General features: G+C 41.1%; 1 protein-coding gene across 3 annotated transcripts in view; it reads right to left on the bottom strand.

The window, feature by feature from the left end:
* Positions 1-20,094, bottom strand: part of LZTR1 (leucine zipper like post translational regulator 1) — a 63,765-nt gene that overhangs the window by 29,204 nt on the left and 14,467 nt on the right. For 2 of the 3 annotated variants that reach the window (XM_074977510.1, XM_074977511.1), the window contains exons 6-10: positions 19,951-20,034; positions 14,846-14,903; positions 12,907-13,046; positions 11,586-11,787; positions 1,067-1,216 (exon numbers count right to left, since the gene is read on the bottom strand). In XM_074977510.1, the coding sequence (XP_074833611.1) occupies positions 1,067-1,216; positions 11,586-11,787; positions 12,907-13,046; positions 14,846-14,903; positions 19,951-20,034 (634 nt within the window). The remainder of the gene's footprint in view (positions 1-1,066; positions 1,217-11,585; positions 11,788-12,906; positions 13,047-14,845; positions 14,904-19,950; positions 20,035-20,094) is intronic. The other variant, XM_074977512.1, reaches the window with a different exon arrangement.

Genomic DNA, 20,094 nt, shown 5'->3' with positions numbered 1-20,094 from the left:
AGCAAATATTGGCATACAAGATATTAGGGATAACTGATGGACAAAATAATTAGGGAAGGGCAGGGTGGTATTTAAATTTTTGTGTGGAGAAAGTGTGCGGGGGGGGGGGAAGAAAAAGGAGGGATAGTGAGGTGACTGGAGCAAGGTTCACACCATGGCTGCCACCCTCATTCTCCCCCAGAACCTCAGGCCTTCACCTTCCTGAATGTGAACAGTGTCCTAACCAGAAGAGGCCACAGAGAGAGAGGGACCCAGCTGACATCATCATCCCTACTTACTGCAGCTAAATCCTGAATACCTTCTACAATGACTTTTACCAGCTTTGACTGTCAAATGGGGTGGCAGGTGGTGGTGGGAATTCCTTTAAAAACAGTCTCCAGCTATAGGGAAAGGGAACAGCAGATATTGTTTAAATACAAGCTTGACTTAATATATTTCAAAGGCTTTGCATTTTTTTCTGCTTTTCTATAATTTTAATAAAAGGTTAAAAAGATGCTTAATAGTGCGCTTGCCAGGGGACTGAGGAGGCTCAAGTCCTGTATGCCAAATCCCAGACTTTTGTTCAACACTAATGTTAGACTGTAATTGGGTTAATACCTTTGGCCTATTTATTTAGTCTAACTTAAGATAACAATCCCTACAGTGGAACTTGATGGGTTGAAAAGTAGAGCATGCATATGTGCTAAAATCAATGTAGCTCAACCTGTGTACATCTCCAGGCAGAGGCACTTAATTTAATTTAGACCTGGTTTATATAATTTATCTGAAGTGAATGACTTCCATAATTAAATTGAACCAATATAAACCAGGTTTAAATTCAACTGAGAGCATCCATGCAGAAGTTTACACTGGTTTCATTAAACTGATGTAAATCATCAGAGAAAGGCCCTTTATTAAGATCTTAAATTTATGGTTTAGAAATAAGAAGCAAAATGGATGGAGTTAGTTTTCAAGGAAAGGAGGAGGAAGCTGAAAAGAGAAAATGGAAAGGCCTAGAATCGGAGTTCTCTGTACTGCAGTGGAATTTAGTTTTCAGTATTTTATTTTTCATGTACATTCTAGTTACCTCAGAGTCTGCTGTGGGCTGTTTAACTGTTGTTATGCCGAAATCTAAACCAAATACATCTCGAGATTTTTTTAAACCACGTTCTTCTGAAGAGAAGGAAGGAATTTCTTCTGGGGCTGCTACTCTCTCAGCAACTTCTGGATGGGCCACCTGGTTACAAGATTTAAAAATAACAATGTGTAAAAGTATAGATGGAGATGAGAAGTTGGACAAAGACCAGGAGTCCCTAAAACACTGGGAGCTGACATATTAGCCTCATACATACAAACTTTTAAAAATCAGCTCATGGACAATGATACAGTCGTGTTCCAGCTCTCTTAGCTTTTTATTAACAAATTTATTCTTCATTTGCTCTCTGAGATGCCAAAGCTACCCCATGATTAGAATTTCAGACATTTAAGGCCAGATCCACCAAGTTTTTTAGGTTCCTTTATGCCTCTTTAGGCACCATTTAGGAAACACAGTCTCAAAACCACTGTGCAGTTGCCAAACACCAAGGTGTCTAAAGGCTCATCTCAATTAAGATCAATGTAAATGTCTTGCTCATGGGTTTGAAAAAGCCACTCTGACGAGTGATGTAAATTGCATTGACTTAAAGGGTGTCCACATCAGATTATGTCAGAGGGAGATGCTCTCCCGCCAATGTAGCTTCTTCTGCCATTGTTGAACTTGAGTAACTACAGTGACATGAGGGCTCTCCTATTGGTATAGCACATCTTCACCAGGCAAACTACAATGGCACAGCTACATTGACGAGCAGCATCAAGGTAGCATGACAGTAAAAAACAAGACTAAATTTCTGCCAGGCAGCAGAGAACTCCAGCTGAAGGCCTTGGGGCTTCAAAGTAGGAGTATCCAACTAAGCAGGGGAGTGGTCATTCCCACAGGTTCCTCTGAACACACCAACAACCAAAGAAAAAGACAATTGTGTGTAAGAGGCCAAGCATTTTTCAACAGATGCATGTTTGAGTGTGTCCCTGGTTGGTAAGGAGCTCTTGCAGGACCTGGGAGGCCCAAGTTCAAAACCCCCTTTGCCTCATTTGGAGCAGCTCTCCAACATCAGTCTCTAAACACCATGCTGCTGGACATTCTGGTACCTGTGTGTCTCACTCTCTCGTTAAAGCTGCTACACTTTCTGTACATAACTAAATATGCATTGGGACAAAGAGAGAAAGAGACTGAGTCTGGAGAAGGAGTCTTCTCTCTGTTTGGTTTATCCAACACCCAACCAGTGATGCTCTGGTCCATGAGCAGGACTACACAGGCATGACAGTAATGCTACTAAAAACAACACAACATAATGAATAGGGCGCTCACCAACCATGCCAGTGAGCCAAGTTCAACTCTCTACACTATACAAGTTGAACAGCTTCAGGAGGTGCGATTGAGACACACCTGCCCATACTAGCCAGTGGCCTGGTGATTGCAGCACTCATCAGCAATGTAGACAAACTCCTGACGCATAAGACAGCGCAGGGACTTGAACTGGATCTCCAGTTCCATGTGCCCTACTGAGCAGGCTGTTGGCTGATCAGGGTAAACCTTTGTATGCGCTTCAATCTTCTCCCACCACTGGAAGACAAAGAGCTGGGTCCTGGAGGTCAGGACATTGGCTGCCTTAGCAGCTGATCTGGAGTTAGGTACATAAACCAGGAGAGGATTCACAGGGTTGGGAAGGCCTGGATCCTCAGAGGTGTTTAAATGCCTTACTGCATTGTAGCGCAAAATTAAGCAAAAAAGGTTTACATTTCATGTGGTTGAGATTTAAGGCCTGAGATGACAAAAAAAGAACCTAACATAATAATCAAAATAAGATAACCATGGCAGAGAATGCTGATGACCTCAGTCTGTTCTAGACAGAGCGAAACTTGGGATGTCATTCCACCCCTTATGTAAAAAGGGAATGATGATATTACCTCCTTTGTAAAGTACTTTGGACTCTAATTATGAAACACGTCTATCACTGCTATGTATCACCAATACAGTGATGCCAAGGGGGATAGGAGGGAACACGAAAAGACCACAACTTTCTGTTCCACTAGATAGTGGAATTATTTCATGTAGCAATGAAACTGCCCTCATGTGGACTGTAGCAACCATACAGCAACTGATCATAAGTGTTCAGAACCAGAAGGGAAAAATCCTGTACCTCAAAGAAACAGACAAGTTAGTGCTCCTGCATTCTCTTGCCTCATTCACTAAAGATCTTATAGTCAGTAAGAAGACTGGCATGCTGCAGTTTTCCATATATATTACTTCTACAGATGGTAATCCAGATTCTTTTGCCCTGGACCAGATCCTTTGAAGCTGTCATCTGGCTAAAGTCAGCCATCTGAGAACTTTATTGTTGGGGCTGCTAGAATATGTAGCTTCTCAGCTTGGTGCAGGGGCATAGTGGGAGCAGGAGAAAGCATGTTGGAGGCAGTGGGGGAGGGAAGATGTGCTCCACCAATACTTAGCTGGCAGTTTCTTGGGGACCAAACAAGTTTGGCAAAAGCAGCCTCTAAATTTTCTGCATAATGTTGGTCATCAGTGATTGGCCCACAGAGTCAGGGAGCTGTAACTGACTCCTGATGCCCCATCAACTCACTCCTACATGGTCTTGAATTCAACATAAAAAGAATCTGATTAGCTCTGTCTGGCACACTAATGCTTAGTACAAACATAAGACAAATACGTAACTAACTTTCTTAAAAACTGCAATAAATGGTATTTGAGACATGGCATGCAATCCTGTGATGGGCCAGCTTAGGGAACAGCAGGACAAGGACAGAAAGCTATTCCTGGCCTCCAGCAGAAATCAGAGAAGTCTTACACTCAGAAATACCTCCCTTCCACAAGGATATTCCTCAGGGGATGTTTCTGCACCTTTTATATCAGCATCCCAGTGTAAAGTGCAACAACCTTTGCGTCTGCAGGAAATTTCAAACTTAACGGCTACTAAAACCCAGCCACTATGCTGTATTCATTGAGGAAAAAAATGAAGTTCATTCCCAGAAGTTTCCGAAGACAAAGATTTGAAAATGTTCCCAAGTAAAAGATGATGCAACATCAAACAAGGGCTCTAATGAATCTCTTGAAGTTTTAATTTCTGTTTGGCACAATTCAATGGAGTATACTCTATGGAGGAAAACTCATGAGGCCTGAGCATAGTATAAAGGCATGAATTAAAATCAGGCCCTGCTGAGATAAATCAAAGTTAGCAAGAGTCAAACGATACACAAAATTCAGGCCCTTTACAACACAGGGCCACTTGCAAGTTCACAGAACCTGACAGAAAAGAGTTGATATTGGAAATAGCCCCACTCTCCTAGGCACTAAACAGTCTTGTAAAACACCTTCCAGAAGATTAGAGCCAGAACATCCTGGTACTAAGATCTGGTATAAGGTGGTATTGGGAAAGAAGGCCCTTCTTAAAGATAAGGTCAAGACACAAGTGTGATGGACAGAAAAGTTTCAATCACATGACCCTATACAAGGTAAAGGGCCGTAATTAACCATGTCAAAATGGCACTATGTAATTTGATGGCAAATCAAAGACTAATACAGTTATTAGGGCACAAGCTTTTGTGACATACAACTCATTTCCTTAATTCGGCTCCTTTACAGCATTCTAAAACTATTAAAAAAGCTAAACTGACAAAAACATAAAACTAAGATCTGTGTAATAATAACCCAAAGAAAAAACAAAAAAATTAAGGTGCTTTTCATATAAAAAAAAAATTAAACAACACAAAGCCACCTACTGAAACTAGCAAACTCAATTACTAAAACAAAAATAAAACTATAACACATTGCACATCAGAACACTAGCAAATTACTGCATTGATGTTAAGGGACAAAAGAGTTAGTGGTGTCATGAACTTTGGTATTGTCTGACACAAACAGTATTGCAAAGGGTTGGCGAACTGAGGATTTTGGTTTTTTTTTCAAGCAGTGATGGGTAAGGGGGCTTGGCAAAGAACATTCAAACATTTATTTCAGTATTGGGAGATTACGGATAAAATGAAAACAAGAAATTATAACAAGCATTTAACGGAAACTGAAATTGAGCATTATGTGAAACAAATCATTAAATTTAAATTTTCCGAGGTTAAAATCCCCCTCTCTCTCAACAACAATTCTTTGATGGAAAGGAAAGAGTTAAATTAACTCTCAGTCCTGTAGTATGAAGGGTATTCATTTCTTCTATTTGTAACAGACAGACAAAGTGGAAAAGAGGCAGCATAAAAAGGTAGGGGAAAATGCAGTTTTTTTGTTTACAATTGTGGAGCAATGGACTGTAGCTGCTTTAGTCTGGCAAGTCAGTGCTTGACAGTTGTATGGCCCTGGTTCAGCAAATTTTAAGATCTGATGATGTGAATGAGACACACAACAGAAGTTAAGCCTCCCCTAAGCCAAACCGTGGTCCTGCACATGTTCCAGCTCCTGCGATGGCAGATGGGAGCTCAGCTCTGCTGCAAGTCAGAAGCAGACACTGAAGCAAGCTCAGCACTAGGGGCTGATGCTGAGTCTGGCCAGTGTCTCATCACTGGTGCTGGCTGATAACCCAGAGTGGTTTGACCAGGGCGCCTCCGGCTGAGGCTGATGCACAAACCTCCAGAGGACAGGGGTAGTTGTAAACCTTGGGCAAAAGGGCCAGGAAGGAAGGGGAAGGTAGGCAGTGTCGCTCATCCCCTCGTTATTTTGTTTACTGATTTAGGCCTGATATTCATTTTACCAGTTTTGGTCTGTTCAATTTTAGATTGCCATTTTAACACAATCCTTGCATTGTATTAGTGTGCATTTTGTTTAGATTAATTTAATCTCTAGTTTAACTTTCCTGTTACTATGAATTTACATAGTTCTTTTTCACTCCTGCTAAAGTCCTGGTCTTCACAACTTCCTCTGACAAGGAGTTCCACAGGTTGAGTACATGCTGTGTGAAGAAAATCTTCCTTTTGTTTTAAATCTGCTACCTATTATTTTCATTTGGTGACCCCTAGTTCTTGTGTTTTGGGAACAAATGAGTAACTTTTCTTTATTCACTTTTTCCATACCTGTCACGGCTGTACAGGCCTCCAGCATATCTCCTTTTAGTCTCCTCTTTTCCAAACTGAAAAATCCCAGTCTTAATCTCTCTTCATATGGCACCCATTCCAACTCCCTAATCATTTTTGTTGACTTTTTCTCAACCTTTTCCAATGCCCAGTTCTCTCTTTGGAGATGAGGCAACCACATCTGTACACAGCATTTAGGATGTGGGCACACCACTGATTTATACAGAAGCAGTAAAATATTCTGTCTTATGCTCCGTCTCTTTTTTAATGATTCCTAATACCCTATTTGCTCTTTTGATTGCTGTTGTATACTGGGTGGATATTTTCAGAGAATTATCCACAATGAATCCAAGATCTATCTGTTGAGTAGTAATAGCTAAATTAGTCCCCATCATTTTATATATATAGTTGGGATTATTTTTCCCCCATGTGCATTACTTTGCATTTATCAAGATTAAAATTCATTTGCCATTTTGTTGCCCAATTGCCTAGTTCCATTAAAGCCTTTTCAAGTTCTTCAGTCAGCTCTGAACTTAACTAAACTAAGAAGTTTAGTACCATCTGCAAATTTTGCCACTTCACTGTTTACCCTTTTTGCCAAATTATTTATACATAGGTTGAATAGGACTGGAGTACTGATCCTTGAGGGACACCACGAGTTGTTACCACTCTCTATCCTGAAAACCAACCATTTATTCCTACATTTTGTTTTCTGTCTTTTAACCAGTTATCAATCCATGAGAGGACTTACCCTTTTATCCCATGACAATTTACTTTACTTAACAACAAGAAGTCCTGTGGCACCTTATAGTCTAATAGATAGTTTGGAGCATAAGCTCTCGTGTGCAAAGACCCACTTTGTCGTGCTCCAAAATATCTGTTAGTCTATAACGTGTCACAGGACTACTTCTTGTTTTTGAAGACACAGACTAAGGCAGCTACCTCGGTTACGTTACTTAAAAGCCTTTGCTGAGGGATCTTGTCAAAAGCTTTCTGGAAATCTAAAGTACACTATTTCTACTGGATTCCCCCTTTGTCCACATGGTTGTTGACCTTCTCAAAGAATTCTGTTGGATTAGTAAGGCATGATTTCCCTTTACAGAAACCATGCTGACTTTTCCCCAACAAATTATGTTCATCTATGGCTATGTCTGTCTAGTAGTAGGCATCCTTCAGTCTGCATAGACTATGGATTGCGCCCTTTAAAGTTTCAATTGAGGACTTCATTTACAGCGTCTATTGTGACTATAAAGACCCACACGAGAGTGATAGCCCTTGCTGCATCTCTTGCAGATGTCGTGGGTGTCTGGCAAGTCCTTATTGTGCTTTCTGTGCGCTCGCTTCTCCTCTGCTAGCTGTCTGATCTTCAACTCGCCCTTCTGAAGGCCCTTGTGTAACCCCTGCCTCCATCTGCTGCGGTTGTCTGCTAGTTCTTCCCAACCGTCCAGCTCGATGTCTACCTCTCTGAGGTCTCTCTTGCAGACATCTTTGTAACGCAGCTGGGGGCATCTGAGAGGTCTTTTGCCAGAGGCTAGCTCACCATACAGGATGTCTTTTGGAATCCTTCCATCATTCATCCTGTGGACGTGGCCAAGCCAGCGGAGTCGACGCTGCCTGAGGAGGGTGTGCATGGTTGGGATTCCAGCTTGCTCGAGAACGGCGGTGTTGGTCACTCTCTCCTTCCATGATATTCCAAGGATGCGCCTGAGGCAGCGCATGTGGAAGATGTTCAGCCTCTTTTCCTGGCGGGCATACAGGGTCCAAGTCTCGCTGCCATAAAGGAGGGTGCTGAGGATGCAGGCTCTGTAGACTTGCATTTTGGTGTGAGTGTACAGCTTGTTGTTATTCCACACTCTCTTGCTGAGTCTGGACAGAGTTGTGGCCGCTTTTCTGATCCTCCTATTTAGCTCAGTGTCCAACGACAGGGTGTCAGTGATGGTGGACCCGAGGTAAACAAACTCGTGGGCGACCTCTAACGTATAGTTGTCAGTGCTGATTGATGGGGATTCAGCAACATCCTGACCGAGTACGTTCGTCTTCTTTAGGCTGATGGTAAGCCCAAAGTCCTTGCACGCTTTGGAGAACTGATCCAGCAGTTTTTGAAGCTGGTCTTCTGTGTGAGACACTACAGCAGCATCGTCTGCGAACAGCATGTCTCTGATGAGGACTTCTCGCACCTTAGACTTAGCTTTCAGCCTTGCAAGGTTAAACAGTTTCCCATCAGATCTTGTGTGCAGCAAGATGCCCTCTGTTGAAGATCCAAAGGCATGCTTCAGGAGGAGTGCGAAGAAGATCCCGAACAATGTCGGAGCAAGCACGCATCCTTGTTTGACGCCGCTCCTGATTCTGAAAGCATCCGATAATGCGCCGTCATATTGGATGGTTCCTCTCATGTCTTCGTGGAACGACTGGATCATCTTGAGTAACCGTGGAGGACAGCCTATCTTGTGGAGCAGTTTGAACAGACCATCCCTGCTGACCAAGTCAAAAGCCTTGGTCAAGTCGATGAAGGCTATGTAGAGTCGCTTTCTCTGCTCCCTGCACTTCTCCTGCAGTTGCCTTAGAGAGAAGACCATGTCAATGGTAGACCTCTCTGCGCGGAATCCGCACTGCGATTCCAGGTACACCCTCTCAGCAACCTTCTGGAGTCTGCCAAGGATGACACGAGCAAACAGTTTACCAGTGATGCTCAGGAGGGAGATTCCACGGTAGTTGTTGCAGTCGCTTCTGTCTCCTTTGTTCTAACATTGTAATGTCTGTCTATGCAGCAGAGTTTTTCAACATTACCTCTTTTGAAGTTCTAATGTCTAAATAAGTAATGTTGGAAAACTGCACTCACACAGCCACAATATTGCAAAAGGGAGTGTTCTCATTTACAACTACTGTTAACAGCCTCAACTTTGCAAAAAGGAGCCTTCACAAGAGCCGATAACAGTTGTGCTTTGTTAACACACATTCCTCTTTGACCTTGAAGGGAAGGGGGATCAGCAAAAGTCATTTGCAGAGCTGGAGTAATTCTTTCAAAGGAAAAGCCCTCATCTCAAATTATACTGCTTGGCTGTGTGAATGCTTTGGGGGGTTTTTTTTGAAAAAGGGTTTGGGTTTTTTTTCCAAAAAACAAGCCCCAGTGTAGACAAACCCTAAGTGTCTCATAATTTTAGTTGAAACTACAGTAACAAATAATTTGCCCAGTACTGACATTAGACTTAGTGGTCTGTAATTGCCAGGATCACCCAGAGCCATTTTTAATATTGGCATCACATTAGCTATCTGCCAGTCATTAGGTACAGAAGCTGATGTAAAGCATAAGTTACAAAACTACCCGTAATAATTCCACAACTTCACAACTCTTGGGTGAATGTCATCTGGTCCCAGTGACCCATTACTATTAAATTTATCACTTTGTTCCAAAACCTTCTCTAATGCCACCTCAATCTGGGATGATTCCTCAGGTTTGTCACCTAAAATGAATGGCTTAGGTTTGAGAATCTCCCTAACATCCTCAGCTGTGAAGACATCTATGATGTGTGTGATGTAGAACATCAGACTGGATGATCACTTTGGACACTTCTGGCCTTAGAATCTATGAAAATTGGTAATAACAAATATGGAAACTGGTGTCTTATATGGTAGATTTTGTTCCACTATTTGTTCACGTTGATAACTGTATGACTGCGTAAGTAAGGTGCTAAATAATATGAGTACTGCTCTAGGTCAGGGATGAGCAAATATTTTAGGTCATGCCCCCCCTTTTTGGCTGCCCCCCTCCAACCTGTGGGAGGGCCACAGGAAGGGCTGCAAGGGGGAGTGCTCAGAAAGAAGGTGGGATGCTCAGAAAGGCAGTGCCCTGAAGTGGAAGAGGTGCTTGCGGGGAGGACCCCAGGAGGGAACCTCATCAAGCTGGGAACTTGCCGGCTGCCTTATGGTCTCTGTGCACTCTGATTGGCCCAATGGTGAGGGGGGAGGGGAAGGCAGGGGTACAGGGGCTCTCTCTTGGCAACGCAGCGGTGGAGGACATGTGGCAGAAATCAGAGGGCTCTGGAGACAGCGGAAACTGTGAGGGGGAAGCCAATCACGTTGCATCCCCTTACAAAATATCACACCCCATACTTTGCACACCCCTGCTCTACACTAATATTTTTACAATGAAATTTAGTTATCAAATGACCTATCGTATACCTTTAAGTACTGCCACAATATAATTTGGCTCATTGTCTGCAAACATATCACCATTTAATTGATAAAACCAGTATGTATTAACAACACATACTAATCATACAATTCAAAATAAAAATTATGTGGAAATCTACAGGTTTAAAATATTAAATGAAATTTTGCAATTTTTTATATTGCATTCTACTACTGAACCCTTTCTGTTCTGTGATCAGCTTATACAAATACTACATAAATGATACTGCACCAACTGAAACATTACACATCATTCAAGGCAAAACCTACACAGAAAGATGAACTAACATGTGTAATGATACCACCAGGAAATAAATGAAACATAACATGATGGGAGATCACCGATATTTTCCGTATTCTGAGCACAAAATGATCAAGGGTCACTGAAACCTCAGCTAAAAAACACCATGTCATATACAATTTCTTGAAACCGTGCAATACAAGTTTGTCTTAGACACAGGTGTATCTAAGATTGCATTACATAATGAGAAATGATATATAATCATGTAATTATTGTACCATAATGCCTACAAACAAGAGGTAAGGTAACAAGAGGTAATTTGTTTTCAATCATTTTTATGTTTTCTGATTATTTAATTGGACACCTTTAAAATTCTAACGATGTTGCTTTTTGCCTGTGTACAGATAGCTCATAACAGTTCTTCACCAATGCTTTTATAAATCCACATTATTCAACGGTAACTACTCTTTCCAAGGTCCTCTATTATTCTCATATTTACAACCAGATCTTTTTTTGGGAGGGGAAGAAAGTACTGCACATAGGAACATAAACAAAGGAACTGCCTTCCAATAAACGCATAGGGCTTCTTAGAATCAGACTAGTCAGCCATCTAGTCCAGCATCTCAGCTGAGAAAGTCCTGCACCAGATGATTCAGATCATCATAAAAACAAACCCATTTGCTAATCATGGAATAACATCCCCACAGAGGATATTTCCAATCCTTGTCAGTTGATGGTTGGCTCATGCCTTGGAACATGAGTATTTATGATTTTAAATAGCAAGTCTTAGTTCCTATAAACTCCTTTTTTTAGGCTTTAAAAATAGTACCAATGAAGAAAATTTAAGTTTCACATGTATCAACAGTGAAAGTGCTTTCTAAGTAAATTTTGTTCACTCTGTACTAACAATATAATAATTTGTTGGGTAAGGCACTATAAAAGTATAAATAAAATTAATGTTAGTTTAAATAAAGATTCTCTGTTCTATATTATGGACGCAAAAGGTAAATTAAAAGGAAAAACAGGCGTAATCAAACATTGCACTTTTTACCTCACTATCCGGACTAGGCTGGATAACTTCCCAGGTCTGAGAATCCACATCATAGCAGTGAAGTTCATTTGGCAATGTGTTATCTGCAGCACCACCAAACACATAGAGGTGGCGATCAAAAGCAACCATGGTGTGACCATATCTTCGCTGCGGAGGAGGAGGGGAACCTCGAAGTAAGTGTTCAGTAGGAATTCGTGTCCAACTGAGACACAAAACATGAAACAAAGAATAAATCTTTTACAACTCCTTCCTTCAAAATGAATTCTGAAAATCAACTCTCTCAAAACCCCCAATGTACTCTATTAGAGATGGAAAATATACCCTAATTAAATCCTAAATAAATCATTTAAATAAAATTAGTGTTTTGGGAAGGGATCACAGTTTCTTAACATAGTATGTTAATTACTATTTTGAGCCATCAATTCAGCTGTTTATTACACTTGCAGTCAGCCAGATGTCTGGCAGACATCAGGACAAGACATATGATTTGCACACTTTATTTTATGCTGAATAATGACAGAAAGATAGACATGTTAAGTTGTTTTGATAGAATACAGACTAAGTATCTGATTTTCAAAAATGCCGAGCATCTACAGGTTGAAACTCTCTAAACCAGAACTCTTTTGCCCGGCAACATCCGTAATCCAGCATAATTTTAGTTAGCTGAATGACCACTTTTGGATGAGGTCACGTTTCCCATAGTCCCATGAAGTTTATTTAAAGCCACCAGTCCTTGCTCTCAGTGTTTTGTGCTGTTATTTAGCTGTAATTTACCCTTAAATGTCTTCTCTGAGCCCAGTAAGCAGAAGACATGCTAGTAACATTCTAGACAACAATTGACCTCCCCGGGTCCAGAAAATCCTCTCATCTGTCACAGGTTAGATCCCGAAGGTACTGGATGAGAGAGGTACAACCTGTACAGCTCCCATTCATTTCAATGAGAACTGAGGCTGCTAAGCACCTCTGGAATATCAGGCCCCTTCTATTTTGGACACCTATATATGGACTAAGGAGTCTACCATTACACACCCAGATCTGAAAATTGTGCCAGCTGGCTATTATTTCAAATTAATCTATATAGGTTTCTGTTCTTATGTGTAAAACTGTATCTAGCCAAAGCATATTGTTAAGCTACTGTATTATTGCTAACATTTTACCCAAATACTAGCCGGAGCTCCCACTAAATAACCAAATAAATCAGACATGAGAAAGAACTGCCCTTCTTAGTTATGAAATACAATCTGCTTCTTCTTCAATATCTTTCATCATGTACTTCAGACTTACTACATATATTTCACTTAAATCAAATGTTGGAACTTACATTTTTTCCTTGAATTCAAACTGAAAGAGATTATTTGTGATCTTTGCTCCACTCTGGCCAGAAAAAACAAACATCTTGTCTTGGCAAACAGCCACAGGAAAATTACAGCAGGAAGGAGGGATCTCACCACTCTGTTCAATCTAAAAAAGTAGCAAAAGCCACACTAAGTTATGTATTTCTGAACTGTACCTGCACACGGAAGGACTGAGACAACACTTGCTGATCTCCATTAGTTGAAGAGCAATCATGTAGTGTGTGAACACAAACAATTTTTCCAGCCCACAATGACACCTAGAGATTATAAATTTAGTTGGTGTTTAGATGGAAACTTACTCACTTAATAGTGTAACACTGATGTAAACAAAGCATCAAATAACAGCTAAACTTGCTAAAAACAATTCAAGAAAAGATCAAATCACCACAGAATCTTAGGGTGAGTCAAGAATGGAGGCAACACAGAAAGGAACAGTGGAGTGGACTAGAAGGAAAAAGGGAAGATCTTGTTCAGCACACACAGCTTCTCATAGTCCCCCACACCTTTGCCATAGAAATACTGTCATGGCATCTGGGTGTAAGAGACAGCCTATTGGGAATATGTGCCAAATGGAAGCAGTGCAAGGAGATACAGGACTTAGCAGCAAGAATGAAACATCATAAGGAAAACTGCTTATTGGGATAATATAATGTAGGTGAAGATGCAGAAAGGGCTGAGTGGATCAACTGGTTAGTAACTTAAATAATTCACTTTGTAATGAATCATTCTTAACTACTCTCTCTGTGACTTTTAGTGTAAGTGTGATTTGACAAGTAAATTCCCAAGATGTTTGCTCTATTGGATATTGCTGAAAAGAAAAAAAAAGTTTGCCTGCTAATACTTATGGTTTGTTTAATAAACTACATTTAGAATCTAAACACATCCATGTTTGATTTAAAGACTTGCAGGTGAAAGAATCCATGACATCCTTAAGAAATTCTAAATGAATTCTTTCAGATCACTGACAAAAAAGTTAAATATAGGGCAATGTACTTATTAATGATGTTTCCCTATTTACAATTACACTTTGAGACCTACTGATTACCTATTTTATAATGCACTTAATGTGTGCCATGTTAATTTTGTATCTTTCTAATTCTGTAATGAAAATGTTGAGAAATATTAAAACAAAAGTATCACTTGATGATTACCTGTTCTGCTCATTCCCTCTGAAGGCATTGGCCACTATCAAATGACAGGATACAAAGTCAGATGGACCTGTGGTTTGACACAGGATGGCTATTCTCATTCCTGATAGGAATAAGGGGATTTCGATGTTTGCAGGGTCCTTTCAAAAAGGACCCTGTGTAGACGAGCCATGCATGATCGAAACAGGGCACTTTTGAAGTGCTGTGGCCAGTGGCATGCTAATGAGGGGATGAATATTCATTTCAGCCCCTCATTAGTATCGTCTGATTTGGCCATTAGCATGGCCCTTTCAAAATTTTGACAAAGTGTAGACATGGCCCTGAAGTTTTAAAAAAATTAGGACAGGATGGGATGTCTCACAGAATTTCACCAAGTGATTTGTGCATATCATTGAGAAAACCTGACCTAGGTTCAAACAGAAGTTACAAGCTAGATGCAGAAATCATTTGGTGAAATTCTCTGGTCTGTGCCATGCAGGTGATCAGACTAGGTGATCAAAAAGGTTCATTCTGCCTTCAGTGTCTGCAAAATGTATACAAAGGTTCAAACCATACTTGATTTTCACATCTGACATGAAAAGCTGAAGCTGATTTCAAATATGTACACAGCACAAACAAAAAAAAAAAAAATCTGTTTCCTGTTAAATATGCATGAAATTATACTCTCCAGAAGCAGTGAAATCTGAAATAGAAAATGTTAACTGAATTATATAAAAATATCAAGAGGAAGTGCTGTATTGTTGTGATTCAAGCTTACCTCTTCCCAGAACGTTAGTTCTCTGTCCTGCAGGCCAATCGTCCACATATCATTTAACCTAGATTACATGAAAACAATATCAGATTCACAATCTTTTAGGCTGGTCATTTTTAGCTTGTGCTGTTGTAATGAACAAAGACATCAGTCAGCAGTAACAGTCCAAACCTCAGAAGCATTCCCTATTCTCACATGCAACAGGAATTTCCTAAAGCACTGTTTCCCAAACAGTGTTCCGCGGAACTGCAGGATTTCACAAAGTGAAAATTAGGGTTCTGCGAGAAAATTCCATTACAACAGCTGACTCCTCTGTGGCTCCCTGCCCTATTGCTGCTGAAACAGTAGAACTAAATTTAATTGGTTTAATGGCCAGCAGGAGGGATGCGTCTGTTAAACCAACTGAATTTAGTTCCTTGAATGCAGCGGCGGCAGAGAACTCCTCACTCGCTGCGCTACCTGAGTGGCCACAACCCTCCGATGGGCATGACTCGGCTCATCCCCACCAGCGGAACACGTCCACGCCAGCCTTCCTTCCATTGGGCACACATGGCTGCCCAGCATAGGCTCCTCAGCCAGCGCCACTGATAGGTTAGTGCCGGGGGACTGGTTTGGGGCTAAGGTGGGTTAATCCTGAGGATGGGGGGGACAGGTTTGAGGTTGAGGCAGGTAAAGCCTGGAGATGGAGGGTGCATTTGAGGGCTGAGGTGGGTAAAGCCTGGAGATGCGGGGCAGATTTGGGGCTGAGGTGGGCAAAGCCTGGATACGGGGACCAGGTTCGGGGGCTGAGAGGAGTAGAGCCTGGGAACGGGGTTCCACAAAATTCTTTCCAGTTTAAAAGGGTTCCATGGCCAAATAATATTGGAAACACTGTCCTAAAGACTTAGCTATGCCACAAAAGCTACTAAGAGATTTTAGCAACTTCCATGATCATCACATGTAAATGCAAACTCTTGTACAGCACTAATCTCGTTGCTTTTGTGAAACAATGAACAATTCTTCACAACAGCTCTGCCCAGAGCTAGAGGATTTGGGCTGCTAACCCATAAAATTTTAGTTGAAATCCTCCTTTTTCTATTCTGCTCCATCCTTCCTTTCCATCCTCCGTACCAACTCCAGAGATTAGTGATGCGGCTAAACCTTACTACAAGCACATTTTGAGTGAGGAACTCACTACTCACATCACACTGCTGCTGAATGCAATCTGACTCTCCTACTCTCAATACCAGTAAAGCTCCAGCTACTCAGGAATGTTCCCTTCCCTGGTGTATGTATTCAGAGATTCACGTTCCTAAACAAGATGCTACCAACATGGCCACATTTTGCTGGGAGGGACCTCTCACTCCTGGTTCTTACACCCAGGCTATCTTCTTCCAGCCATCTTGCAAACTCCTAAATAGACTTCACACCTAGGAATTGAGTAACTCCGCAAAACGGTCTGTTCTGCTCACTTGCTCAAACAGAAAAAAAGGTTCCATTAGGAGTTAAGAAAACTTCCAGAGAGACCTCCTCCTTCACATGACCTGCCTCCCAGGGACTCTGACTCAGATTTTCAACAGAGGACTTAAATGAGCTCATAAGTAAGATAAGTAAGGGCTGGAGATTCAGATGAGAAGAACCTATGGTCTCCAATTCTTCTGCTAAGGCTCTCACTAAGAAAAATGAAAACCATCCTCAACTATACTATACTACAGTTAAACCCCAGTGGATTGCCTGTATCAGCTGACTCAGGCTCACTGGGCTGTAAACTTGTAGTGTAGATATCTGGGCTCAGGCTGGAGCCATTCCCCTTTAGGAGTAGAGGGGGGACCCTGAGTTTCGGCAAGCCAAAACAAGAAAATGAAAGGCGTTCTAATTCCTGACAAGTTCAGCTGCATACCCATCACACACAAACAAAATAATATGGTTTTAAAGCTATATTTGGAATTTTTTTTATTCATAGAAGTGTCAGATTTGATTTTTTTTAATTAAATCACAAGACCCCCCAACATACACTCACACACGAATCCTAGCACACTATAACATCCACATAGACCCAGGAGTCCTCCAAGGTGTTTCACACTGTCTGCTGAAGACTGTTTCAGTTTACCATTGTCTGCTGTGCACAGATCTGCTGCAACCTTAAACAACCCCAATGCCCCCTTAGAACTGCTTTAATCTTTACTTTCTGTTCAGGAAAGATTGCTCAAAGTTGCTCATTTGCTAGTTTGAGACATCTTCTTTCCTCCCTAGTTATGGTACTGAGGGCTGGATCAAGACTCTCTGAATAACTGCTTTTCCTTAAAAACAAAAAACCAAGGAGTTCTGTAGCACTTTAAAGACTAACAATTTTATTTATTTATTAGCTTTCCCTTAACTACTGTGGGCTCAACTGATTCAGCTATTTGTTTTTAAATAGGAACATCCCATCCAAACAGATACCCATAACAAAATGGGGTGCAGCTTGGAAAGAGGGTATCACCATGCCCCTTCAACTATCTAGCCTTGGCTGGCTTTCACAATGCTTTGCTACTGACAGGAAGCAAATCCCACCCAGTGTTGCAATCACTCAGCACAACAGCATGCAGAGCTGCATACCCGGCTAGCTTGCATAAATGCTCCCAGAGCCACTCAATCAATCACATGGAGAAAGGAATCGGCCAAACCCCCACAACTCCCCAGCCTTATATCCCTGAACTGTACTATCTTACCCTCGGCCTGGGCTGTGTGACTTGATTACCCAGTCCATCCCTCCCTCAGTGTGATGCACTAGGTTTTATAACCAGAACTGAGATTTCCCAAGCACTTTACATAAAACAATACTTCTTGGTTGAAGTATAAAACAGATCAATTACCTACAGAAAGACAGATTTACATTCTTATAAATGGTAGGAATAAAATATCAGGAGATAGTTACCAAAGATTACAAAGATAACTACTTGATCTAAAACTTAAACATTAAAACCATGAAACTGTATTTAGATCAAGCAATTTTCTCACCCACTGAAAATTACAGCTCTTAATACAACGGCCTCTCCCTTAACCCTGGGCCAGTCTCCTCACGAAGTTGTCATTGCCTCAGTGTTCTTGTTTGCTTCCAGCATATGTAGGAGGAGAAAGGCAAAAGCATAATATTATTGTCCCCTACTTTATATCTTTATACCATGTGCCTGCAAGACGCCTGTCCAGATGTCCAAGTGTACCTTTGCTGAGTTACTTGATCGAGCAATCCCTCTGGCATAGTCTCGTACAACTGAGTCATGGGGTTGAGTAGTCCCCATTACGTGCTACTTGCACAGCTATCATTGAACTGTATATCCCTTGATTACGACTCCTCTGCTGATTACAAACACCGTCCTGGATGGGCATCACCTCCTCTGTATGTCACTAGCAGATCCACAGCATACTTCAGTAACAACCATACAGCAAAACTGCATATATTAATACACATTATTGATAAACATATTTGGATAGAACAAGACGTTTCAGAAGATTCTGACTGTTCATGTAGTGTGTTACATAATATGCTTTTTATGAAATATCACAATCACATATAATTGCTGAATGCGGGGTTTACAGAGAGCTCTTCCGAGGCACTGAGTGCCACATTCAAGCCTAGTGAAAGCGTGGACTGAACTCCAGGTGGTTCTCCTGCACAGCTTTACCCAGGCAGGCTTCTTCTGCTCTCACAATCCAGGAGAAAGCTACGGTCCTGACATAATTGAGATGAAGCAGAGAAGGCTGCTGGACCAGGAACACGAGATGCAAAAATCAATAGGAAAGCATAGGCAAGTAGGCTCTAAGCCATTCACAGGGACTTTTTAATAGGACGACGTAGCAAATGGATTATTAGCAGACAGCGTTTGTCTAAGCATTCTACTCTGACAGCAATTTTGCTGGCAAAGTGGATTCTGTTGCCTCATTAAGACAAGCTACTTATTACCTCATCTAGATACAGGGACTGCAAGTAGTTCTCTGGGAAGAGGGGCCTCAGGAGTGGGCTCAGCAGATCAACTTCCAGCCATTGGCTCTTGTTATACCCCGCTGGCTGGAGTGAGGACCCTTCTACTTTCAAACTTTTTCCCTATATCTCAACGTCTCTTTTCTCAATATAAGCATACAGTGTTCCGTCACATTTTTTAATTTTTTAATCATTCTCATGGGGTTTTCCCTGAACCATCCCCAATTTATGAAAATTCTTCATCAACTGTAAACACTACAACTGGACACAATATTCCTGTAACCAGTGTCAAAGTTTAATCTCCCTACTCCTGCTCAATATTCTAATGTTTATACCTCCAAGGACTACATTAGCTCTTCTGGCCACAAGCATCATGTTTAACTGATTATGCACCACGAACCTCAAGTATTTTTTAATAATTGCCTCAAAACACATTCAACCACCCTGCAACCATGATCTAAATTCTTTAATCCTAAATGCATGACTTTATGCACCACTATATTAAAGGAAATACTGTTTATTAACTGTGTATTTGCAATACTGTTTATTATTTATTTACCAAACATTCCAGATTATCATCAGAGATCTGCCTCATTTTTCATTTGGCACAAAGATTGCAGTAGTAGTATTTGCTCTCTTATCAGTGAATTTTTTCTTCCAAGTCACTGATAAAAATGTTAAACAACATAGGGTCTAGAACTGAACCCTACTTGTGGGATACACTGGACCTCACTATATATATTGCTATTGCATATGAATATGACATTTTGCTATCTGGTTATTACTGAAACATGTTGGGAGCTTTATACATGCCCACTGCTAATTTTCCAATGTTTAAAAATAAAGAGTGGTGACCCACATATAGGTGGGCATTAAATGACTGATGAGCAGGAGAATTGTAATTTCACCTATCCCCCAAACCTTCCACTGGCAATATACAGCCTGTCACAAGCATATTGTCATATATCAGTTTAAACTTTTTAACATTTATCTATTTGAACGAGGTATTAATGAATGAAAACACGTTTACTTGAGAGAAACAAAGGCCACATATAGGGAAGCTCACATTACTATTCAGATCCCTCACAGTGAGAAAGGATTTCTATAGAGATCCAACATAATGATTGGAAGGATATTACGAAGGAATTAGTGAAGCAATATTGCTACATACCGTGCATTTCCATCATATCCGGCGAAGATCCACAGTTTGTCACTATATACTGTTGCACCATGAGCTGACCTTGCAACTGGCAATCTACAATAGGAAGATAATACTTAGCATCTAGCCTGCACAAGTGCTATTACAGAGCCTGTT

This window comes from Carettochelys insculpta, chromosome 26 (genome assembly GCF_033958435.1).
Source record: "Carettochelys insculpta isolate YL-2023 chromosome 26, ASM3395843v1, whole genome shotgun sequence".
In the NCBI taxonomy this organism is placed as follows: Eukaryota; Metazoa; Chordata; order Testudines; family Carettochelyidae; genus Carettochelys; species Carettochelys insculpta.
Note: the sequence above shows the minus strand (reverse complement) of the source record. Positions and strands in the feature narration are given on the sequence as shown.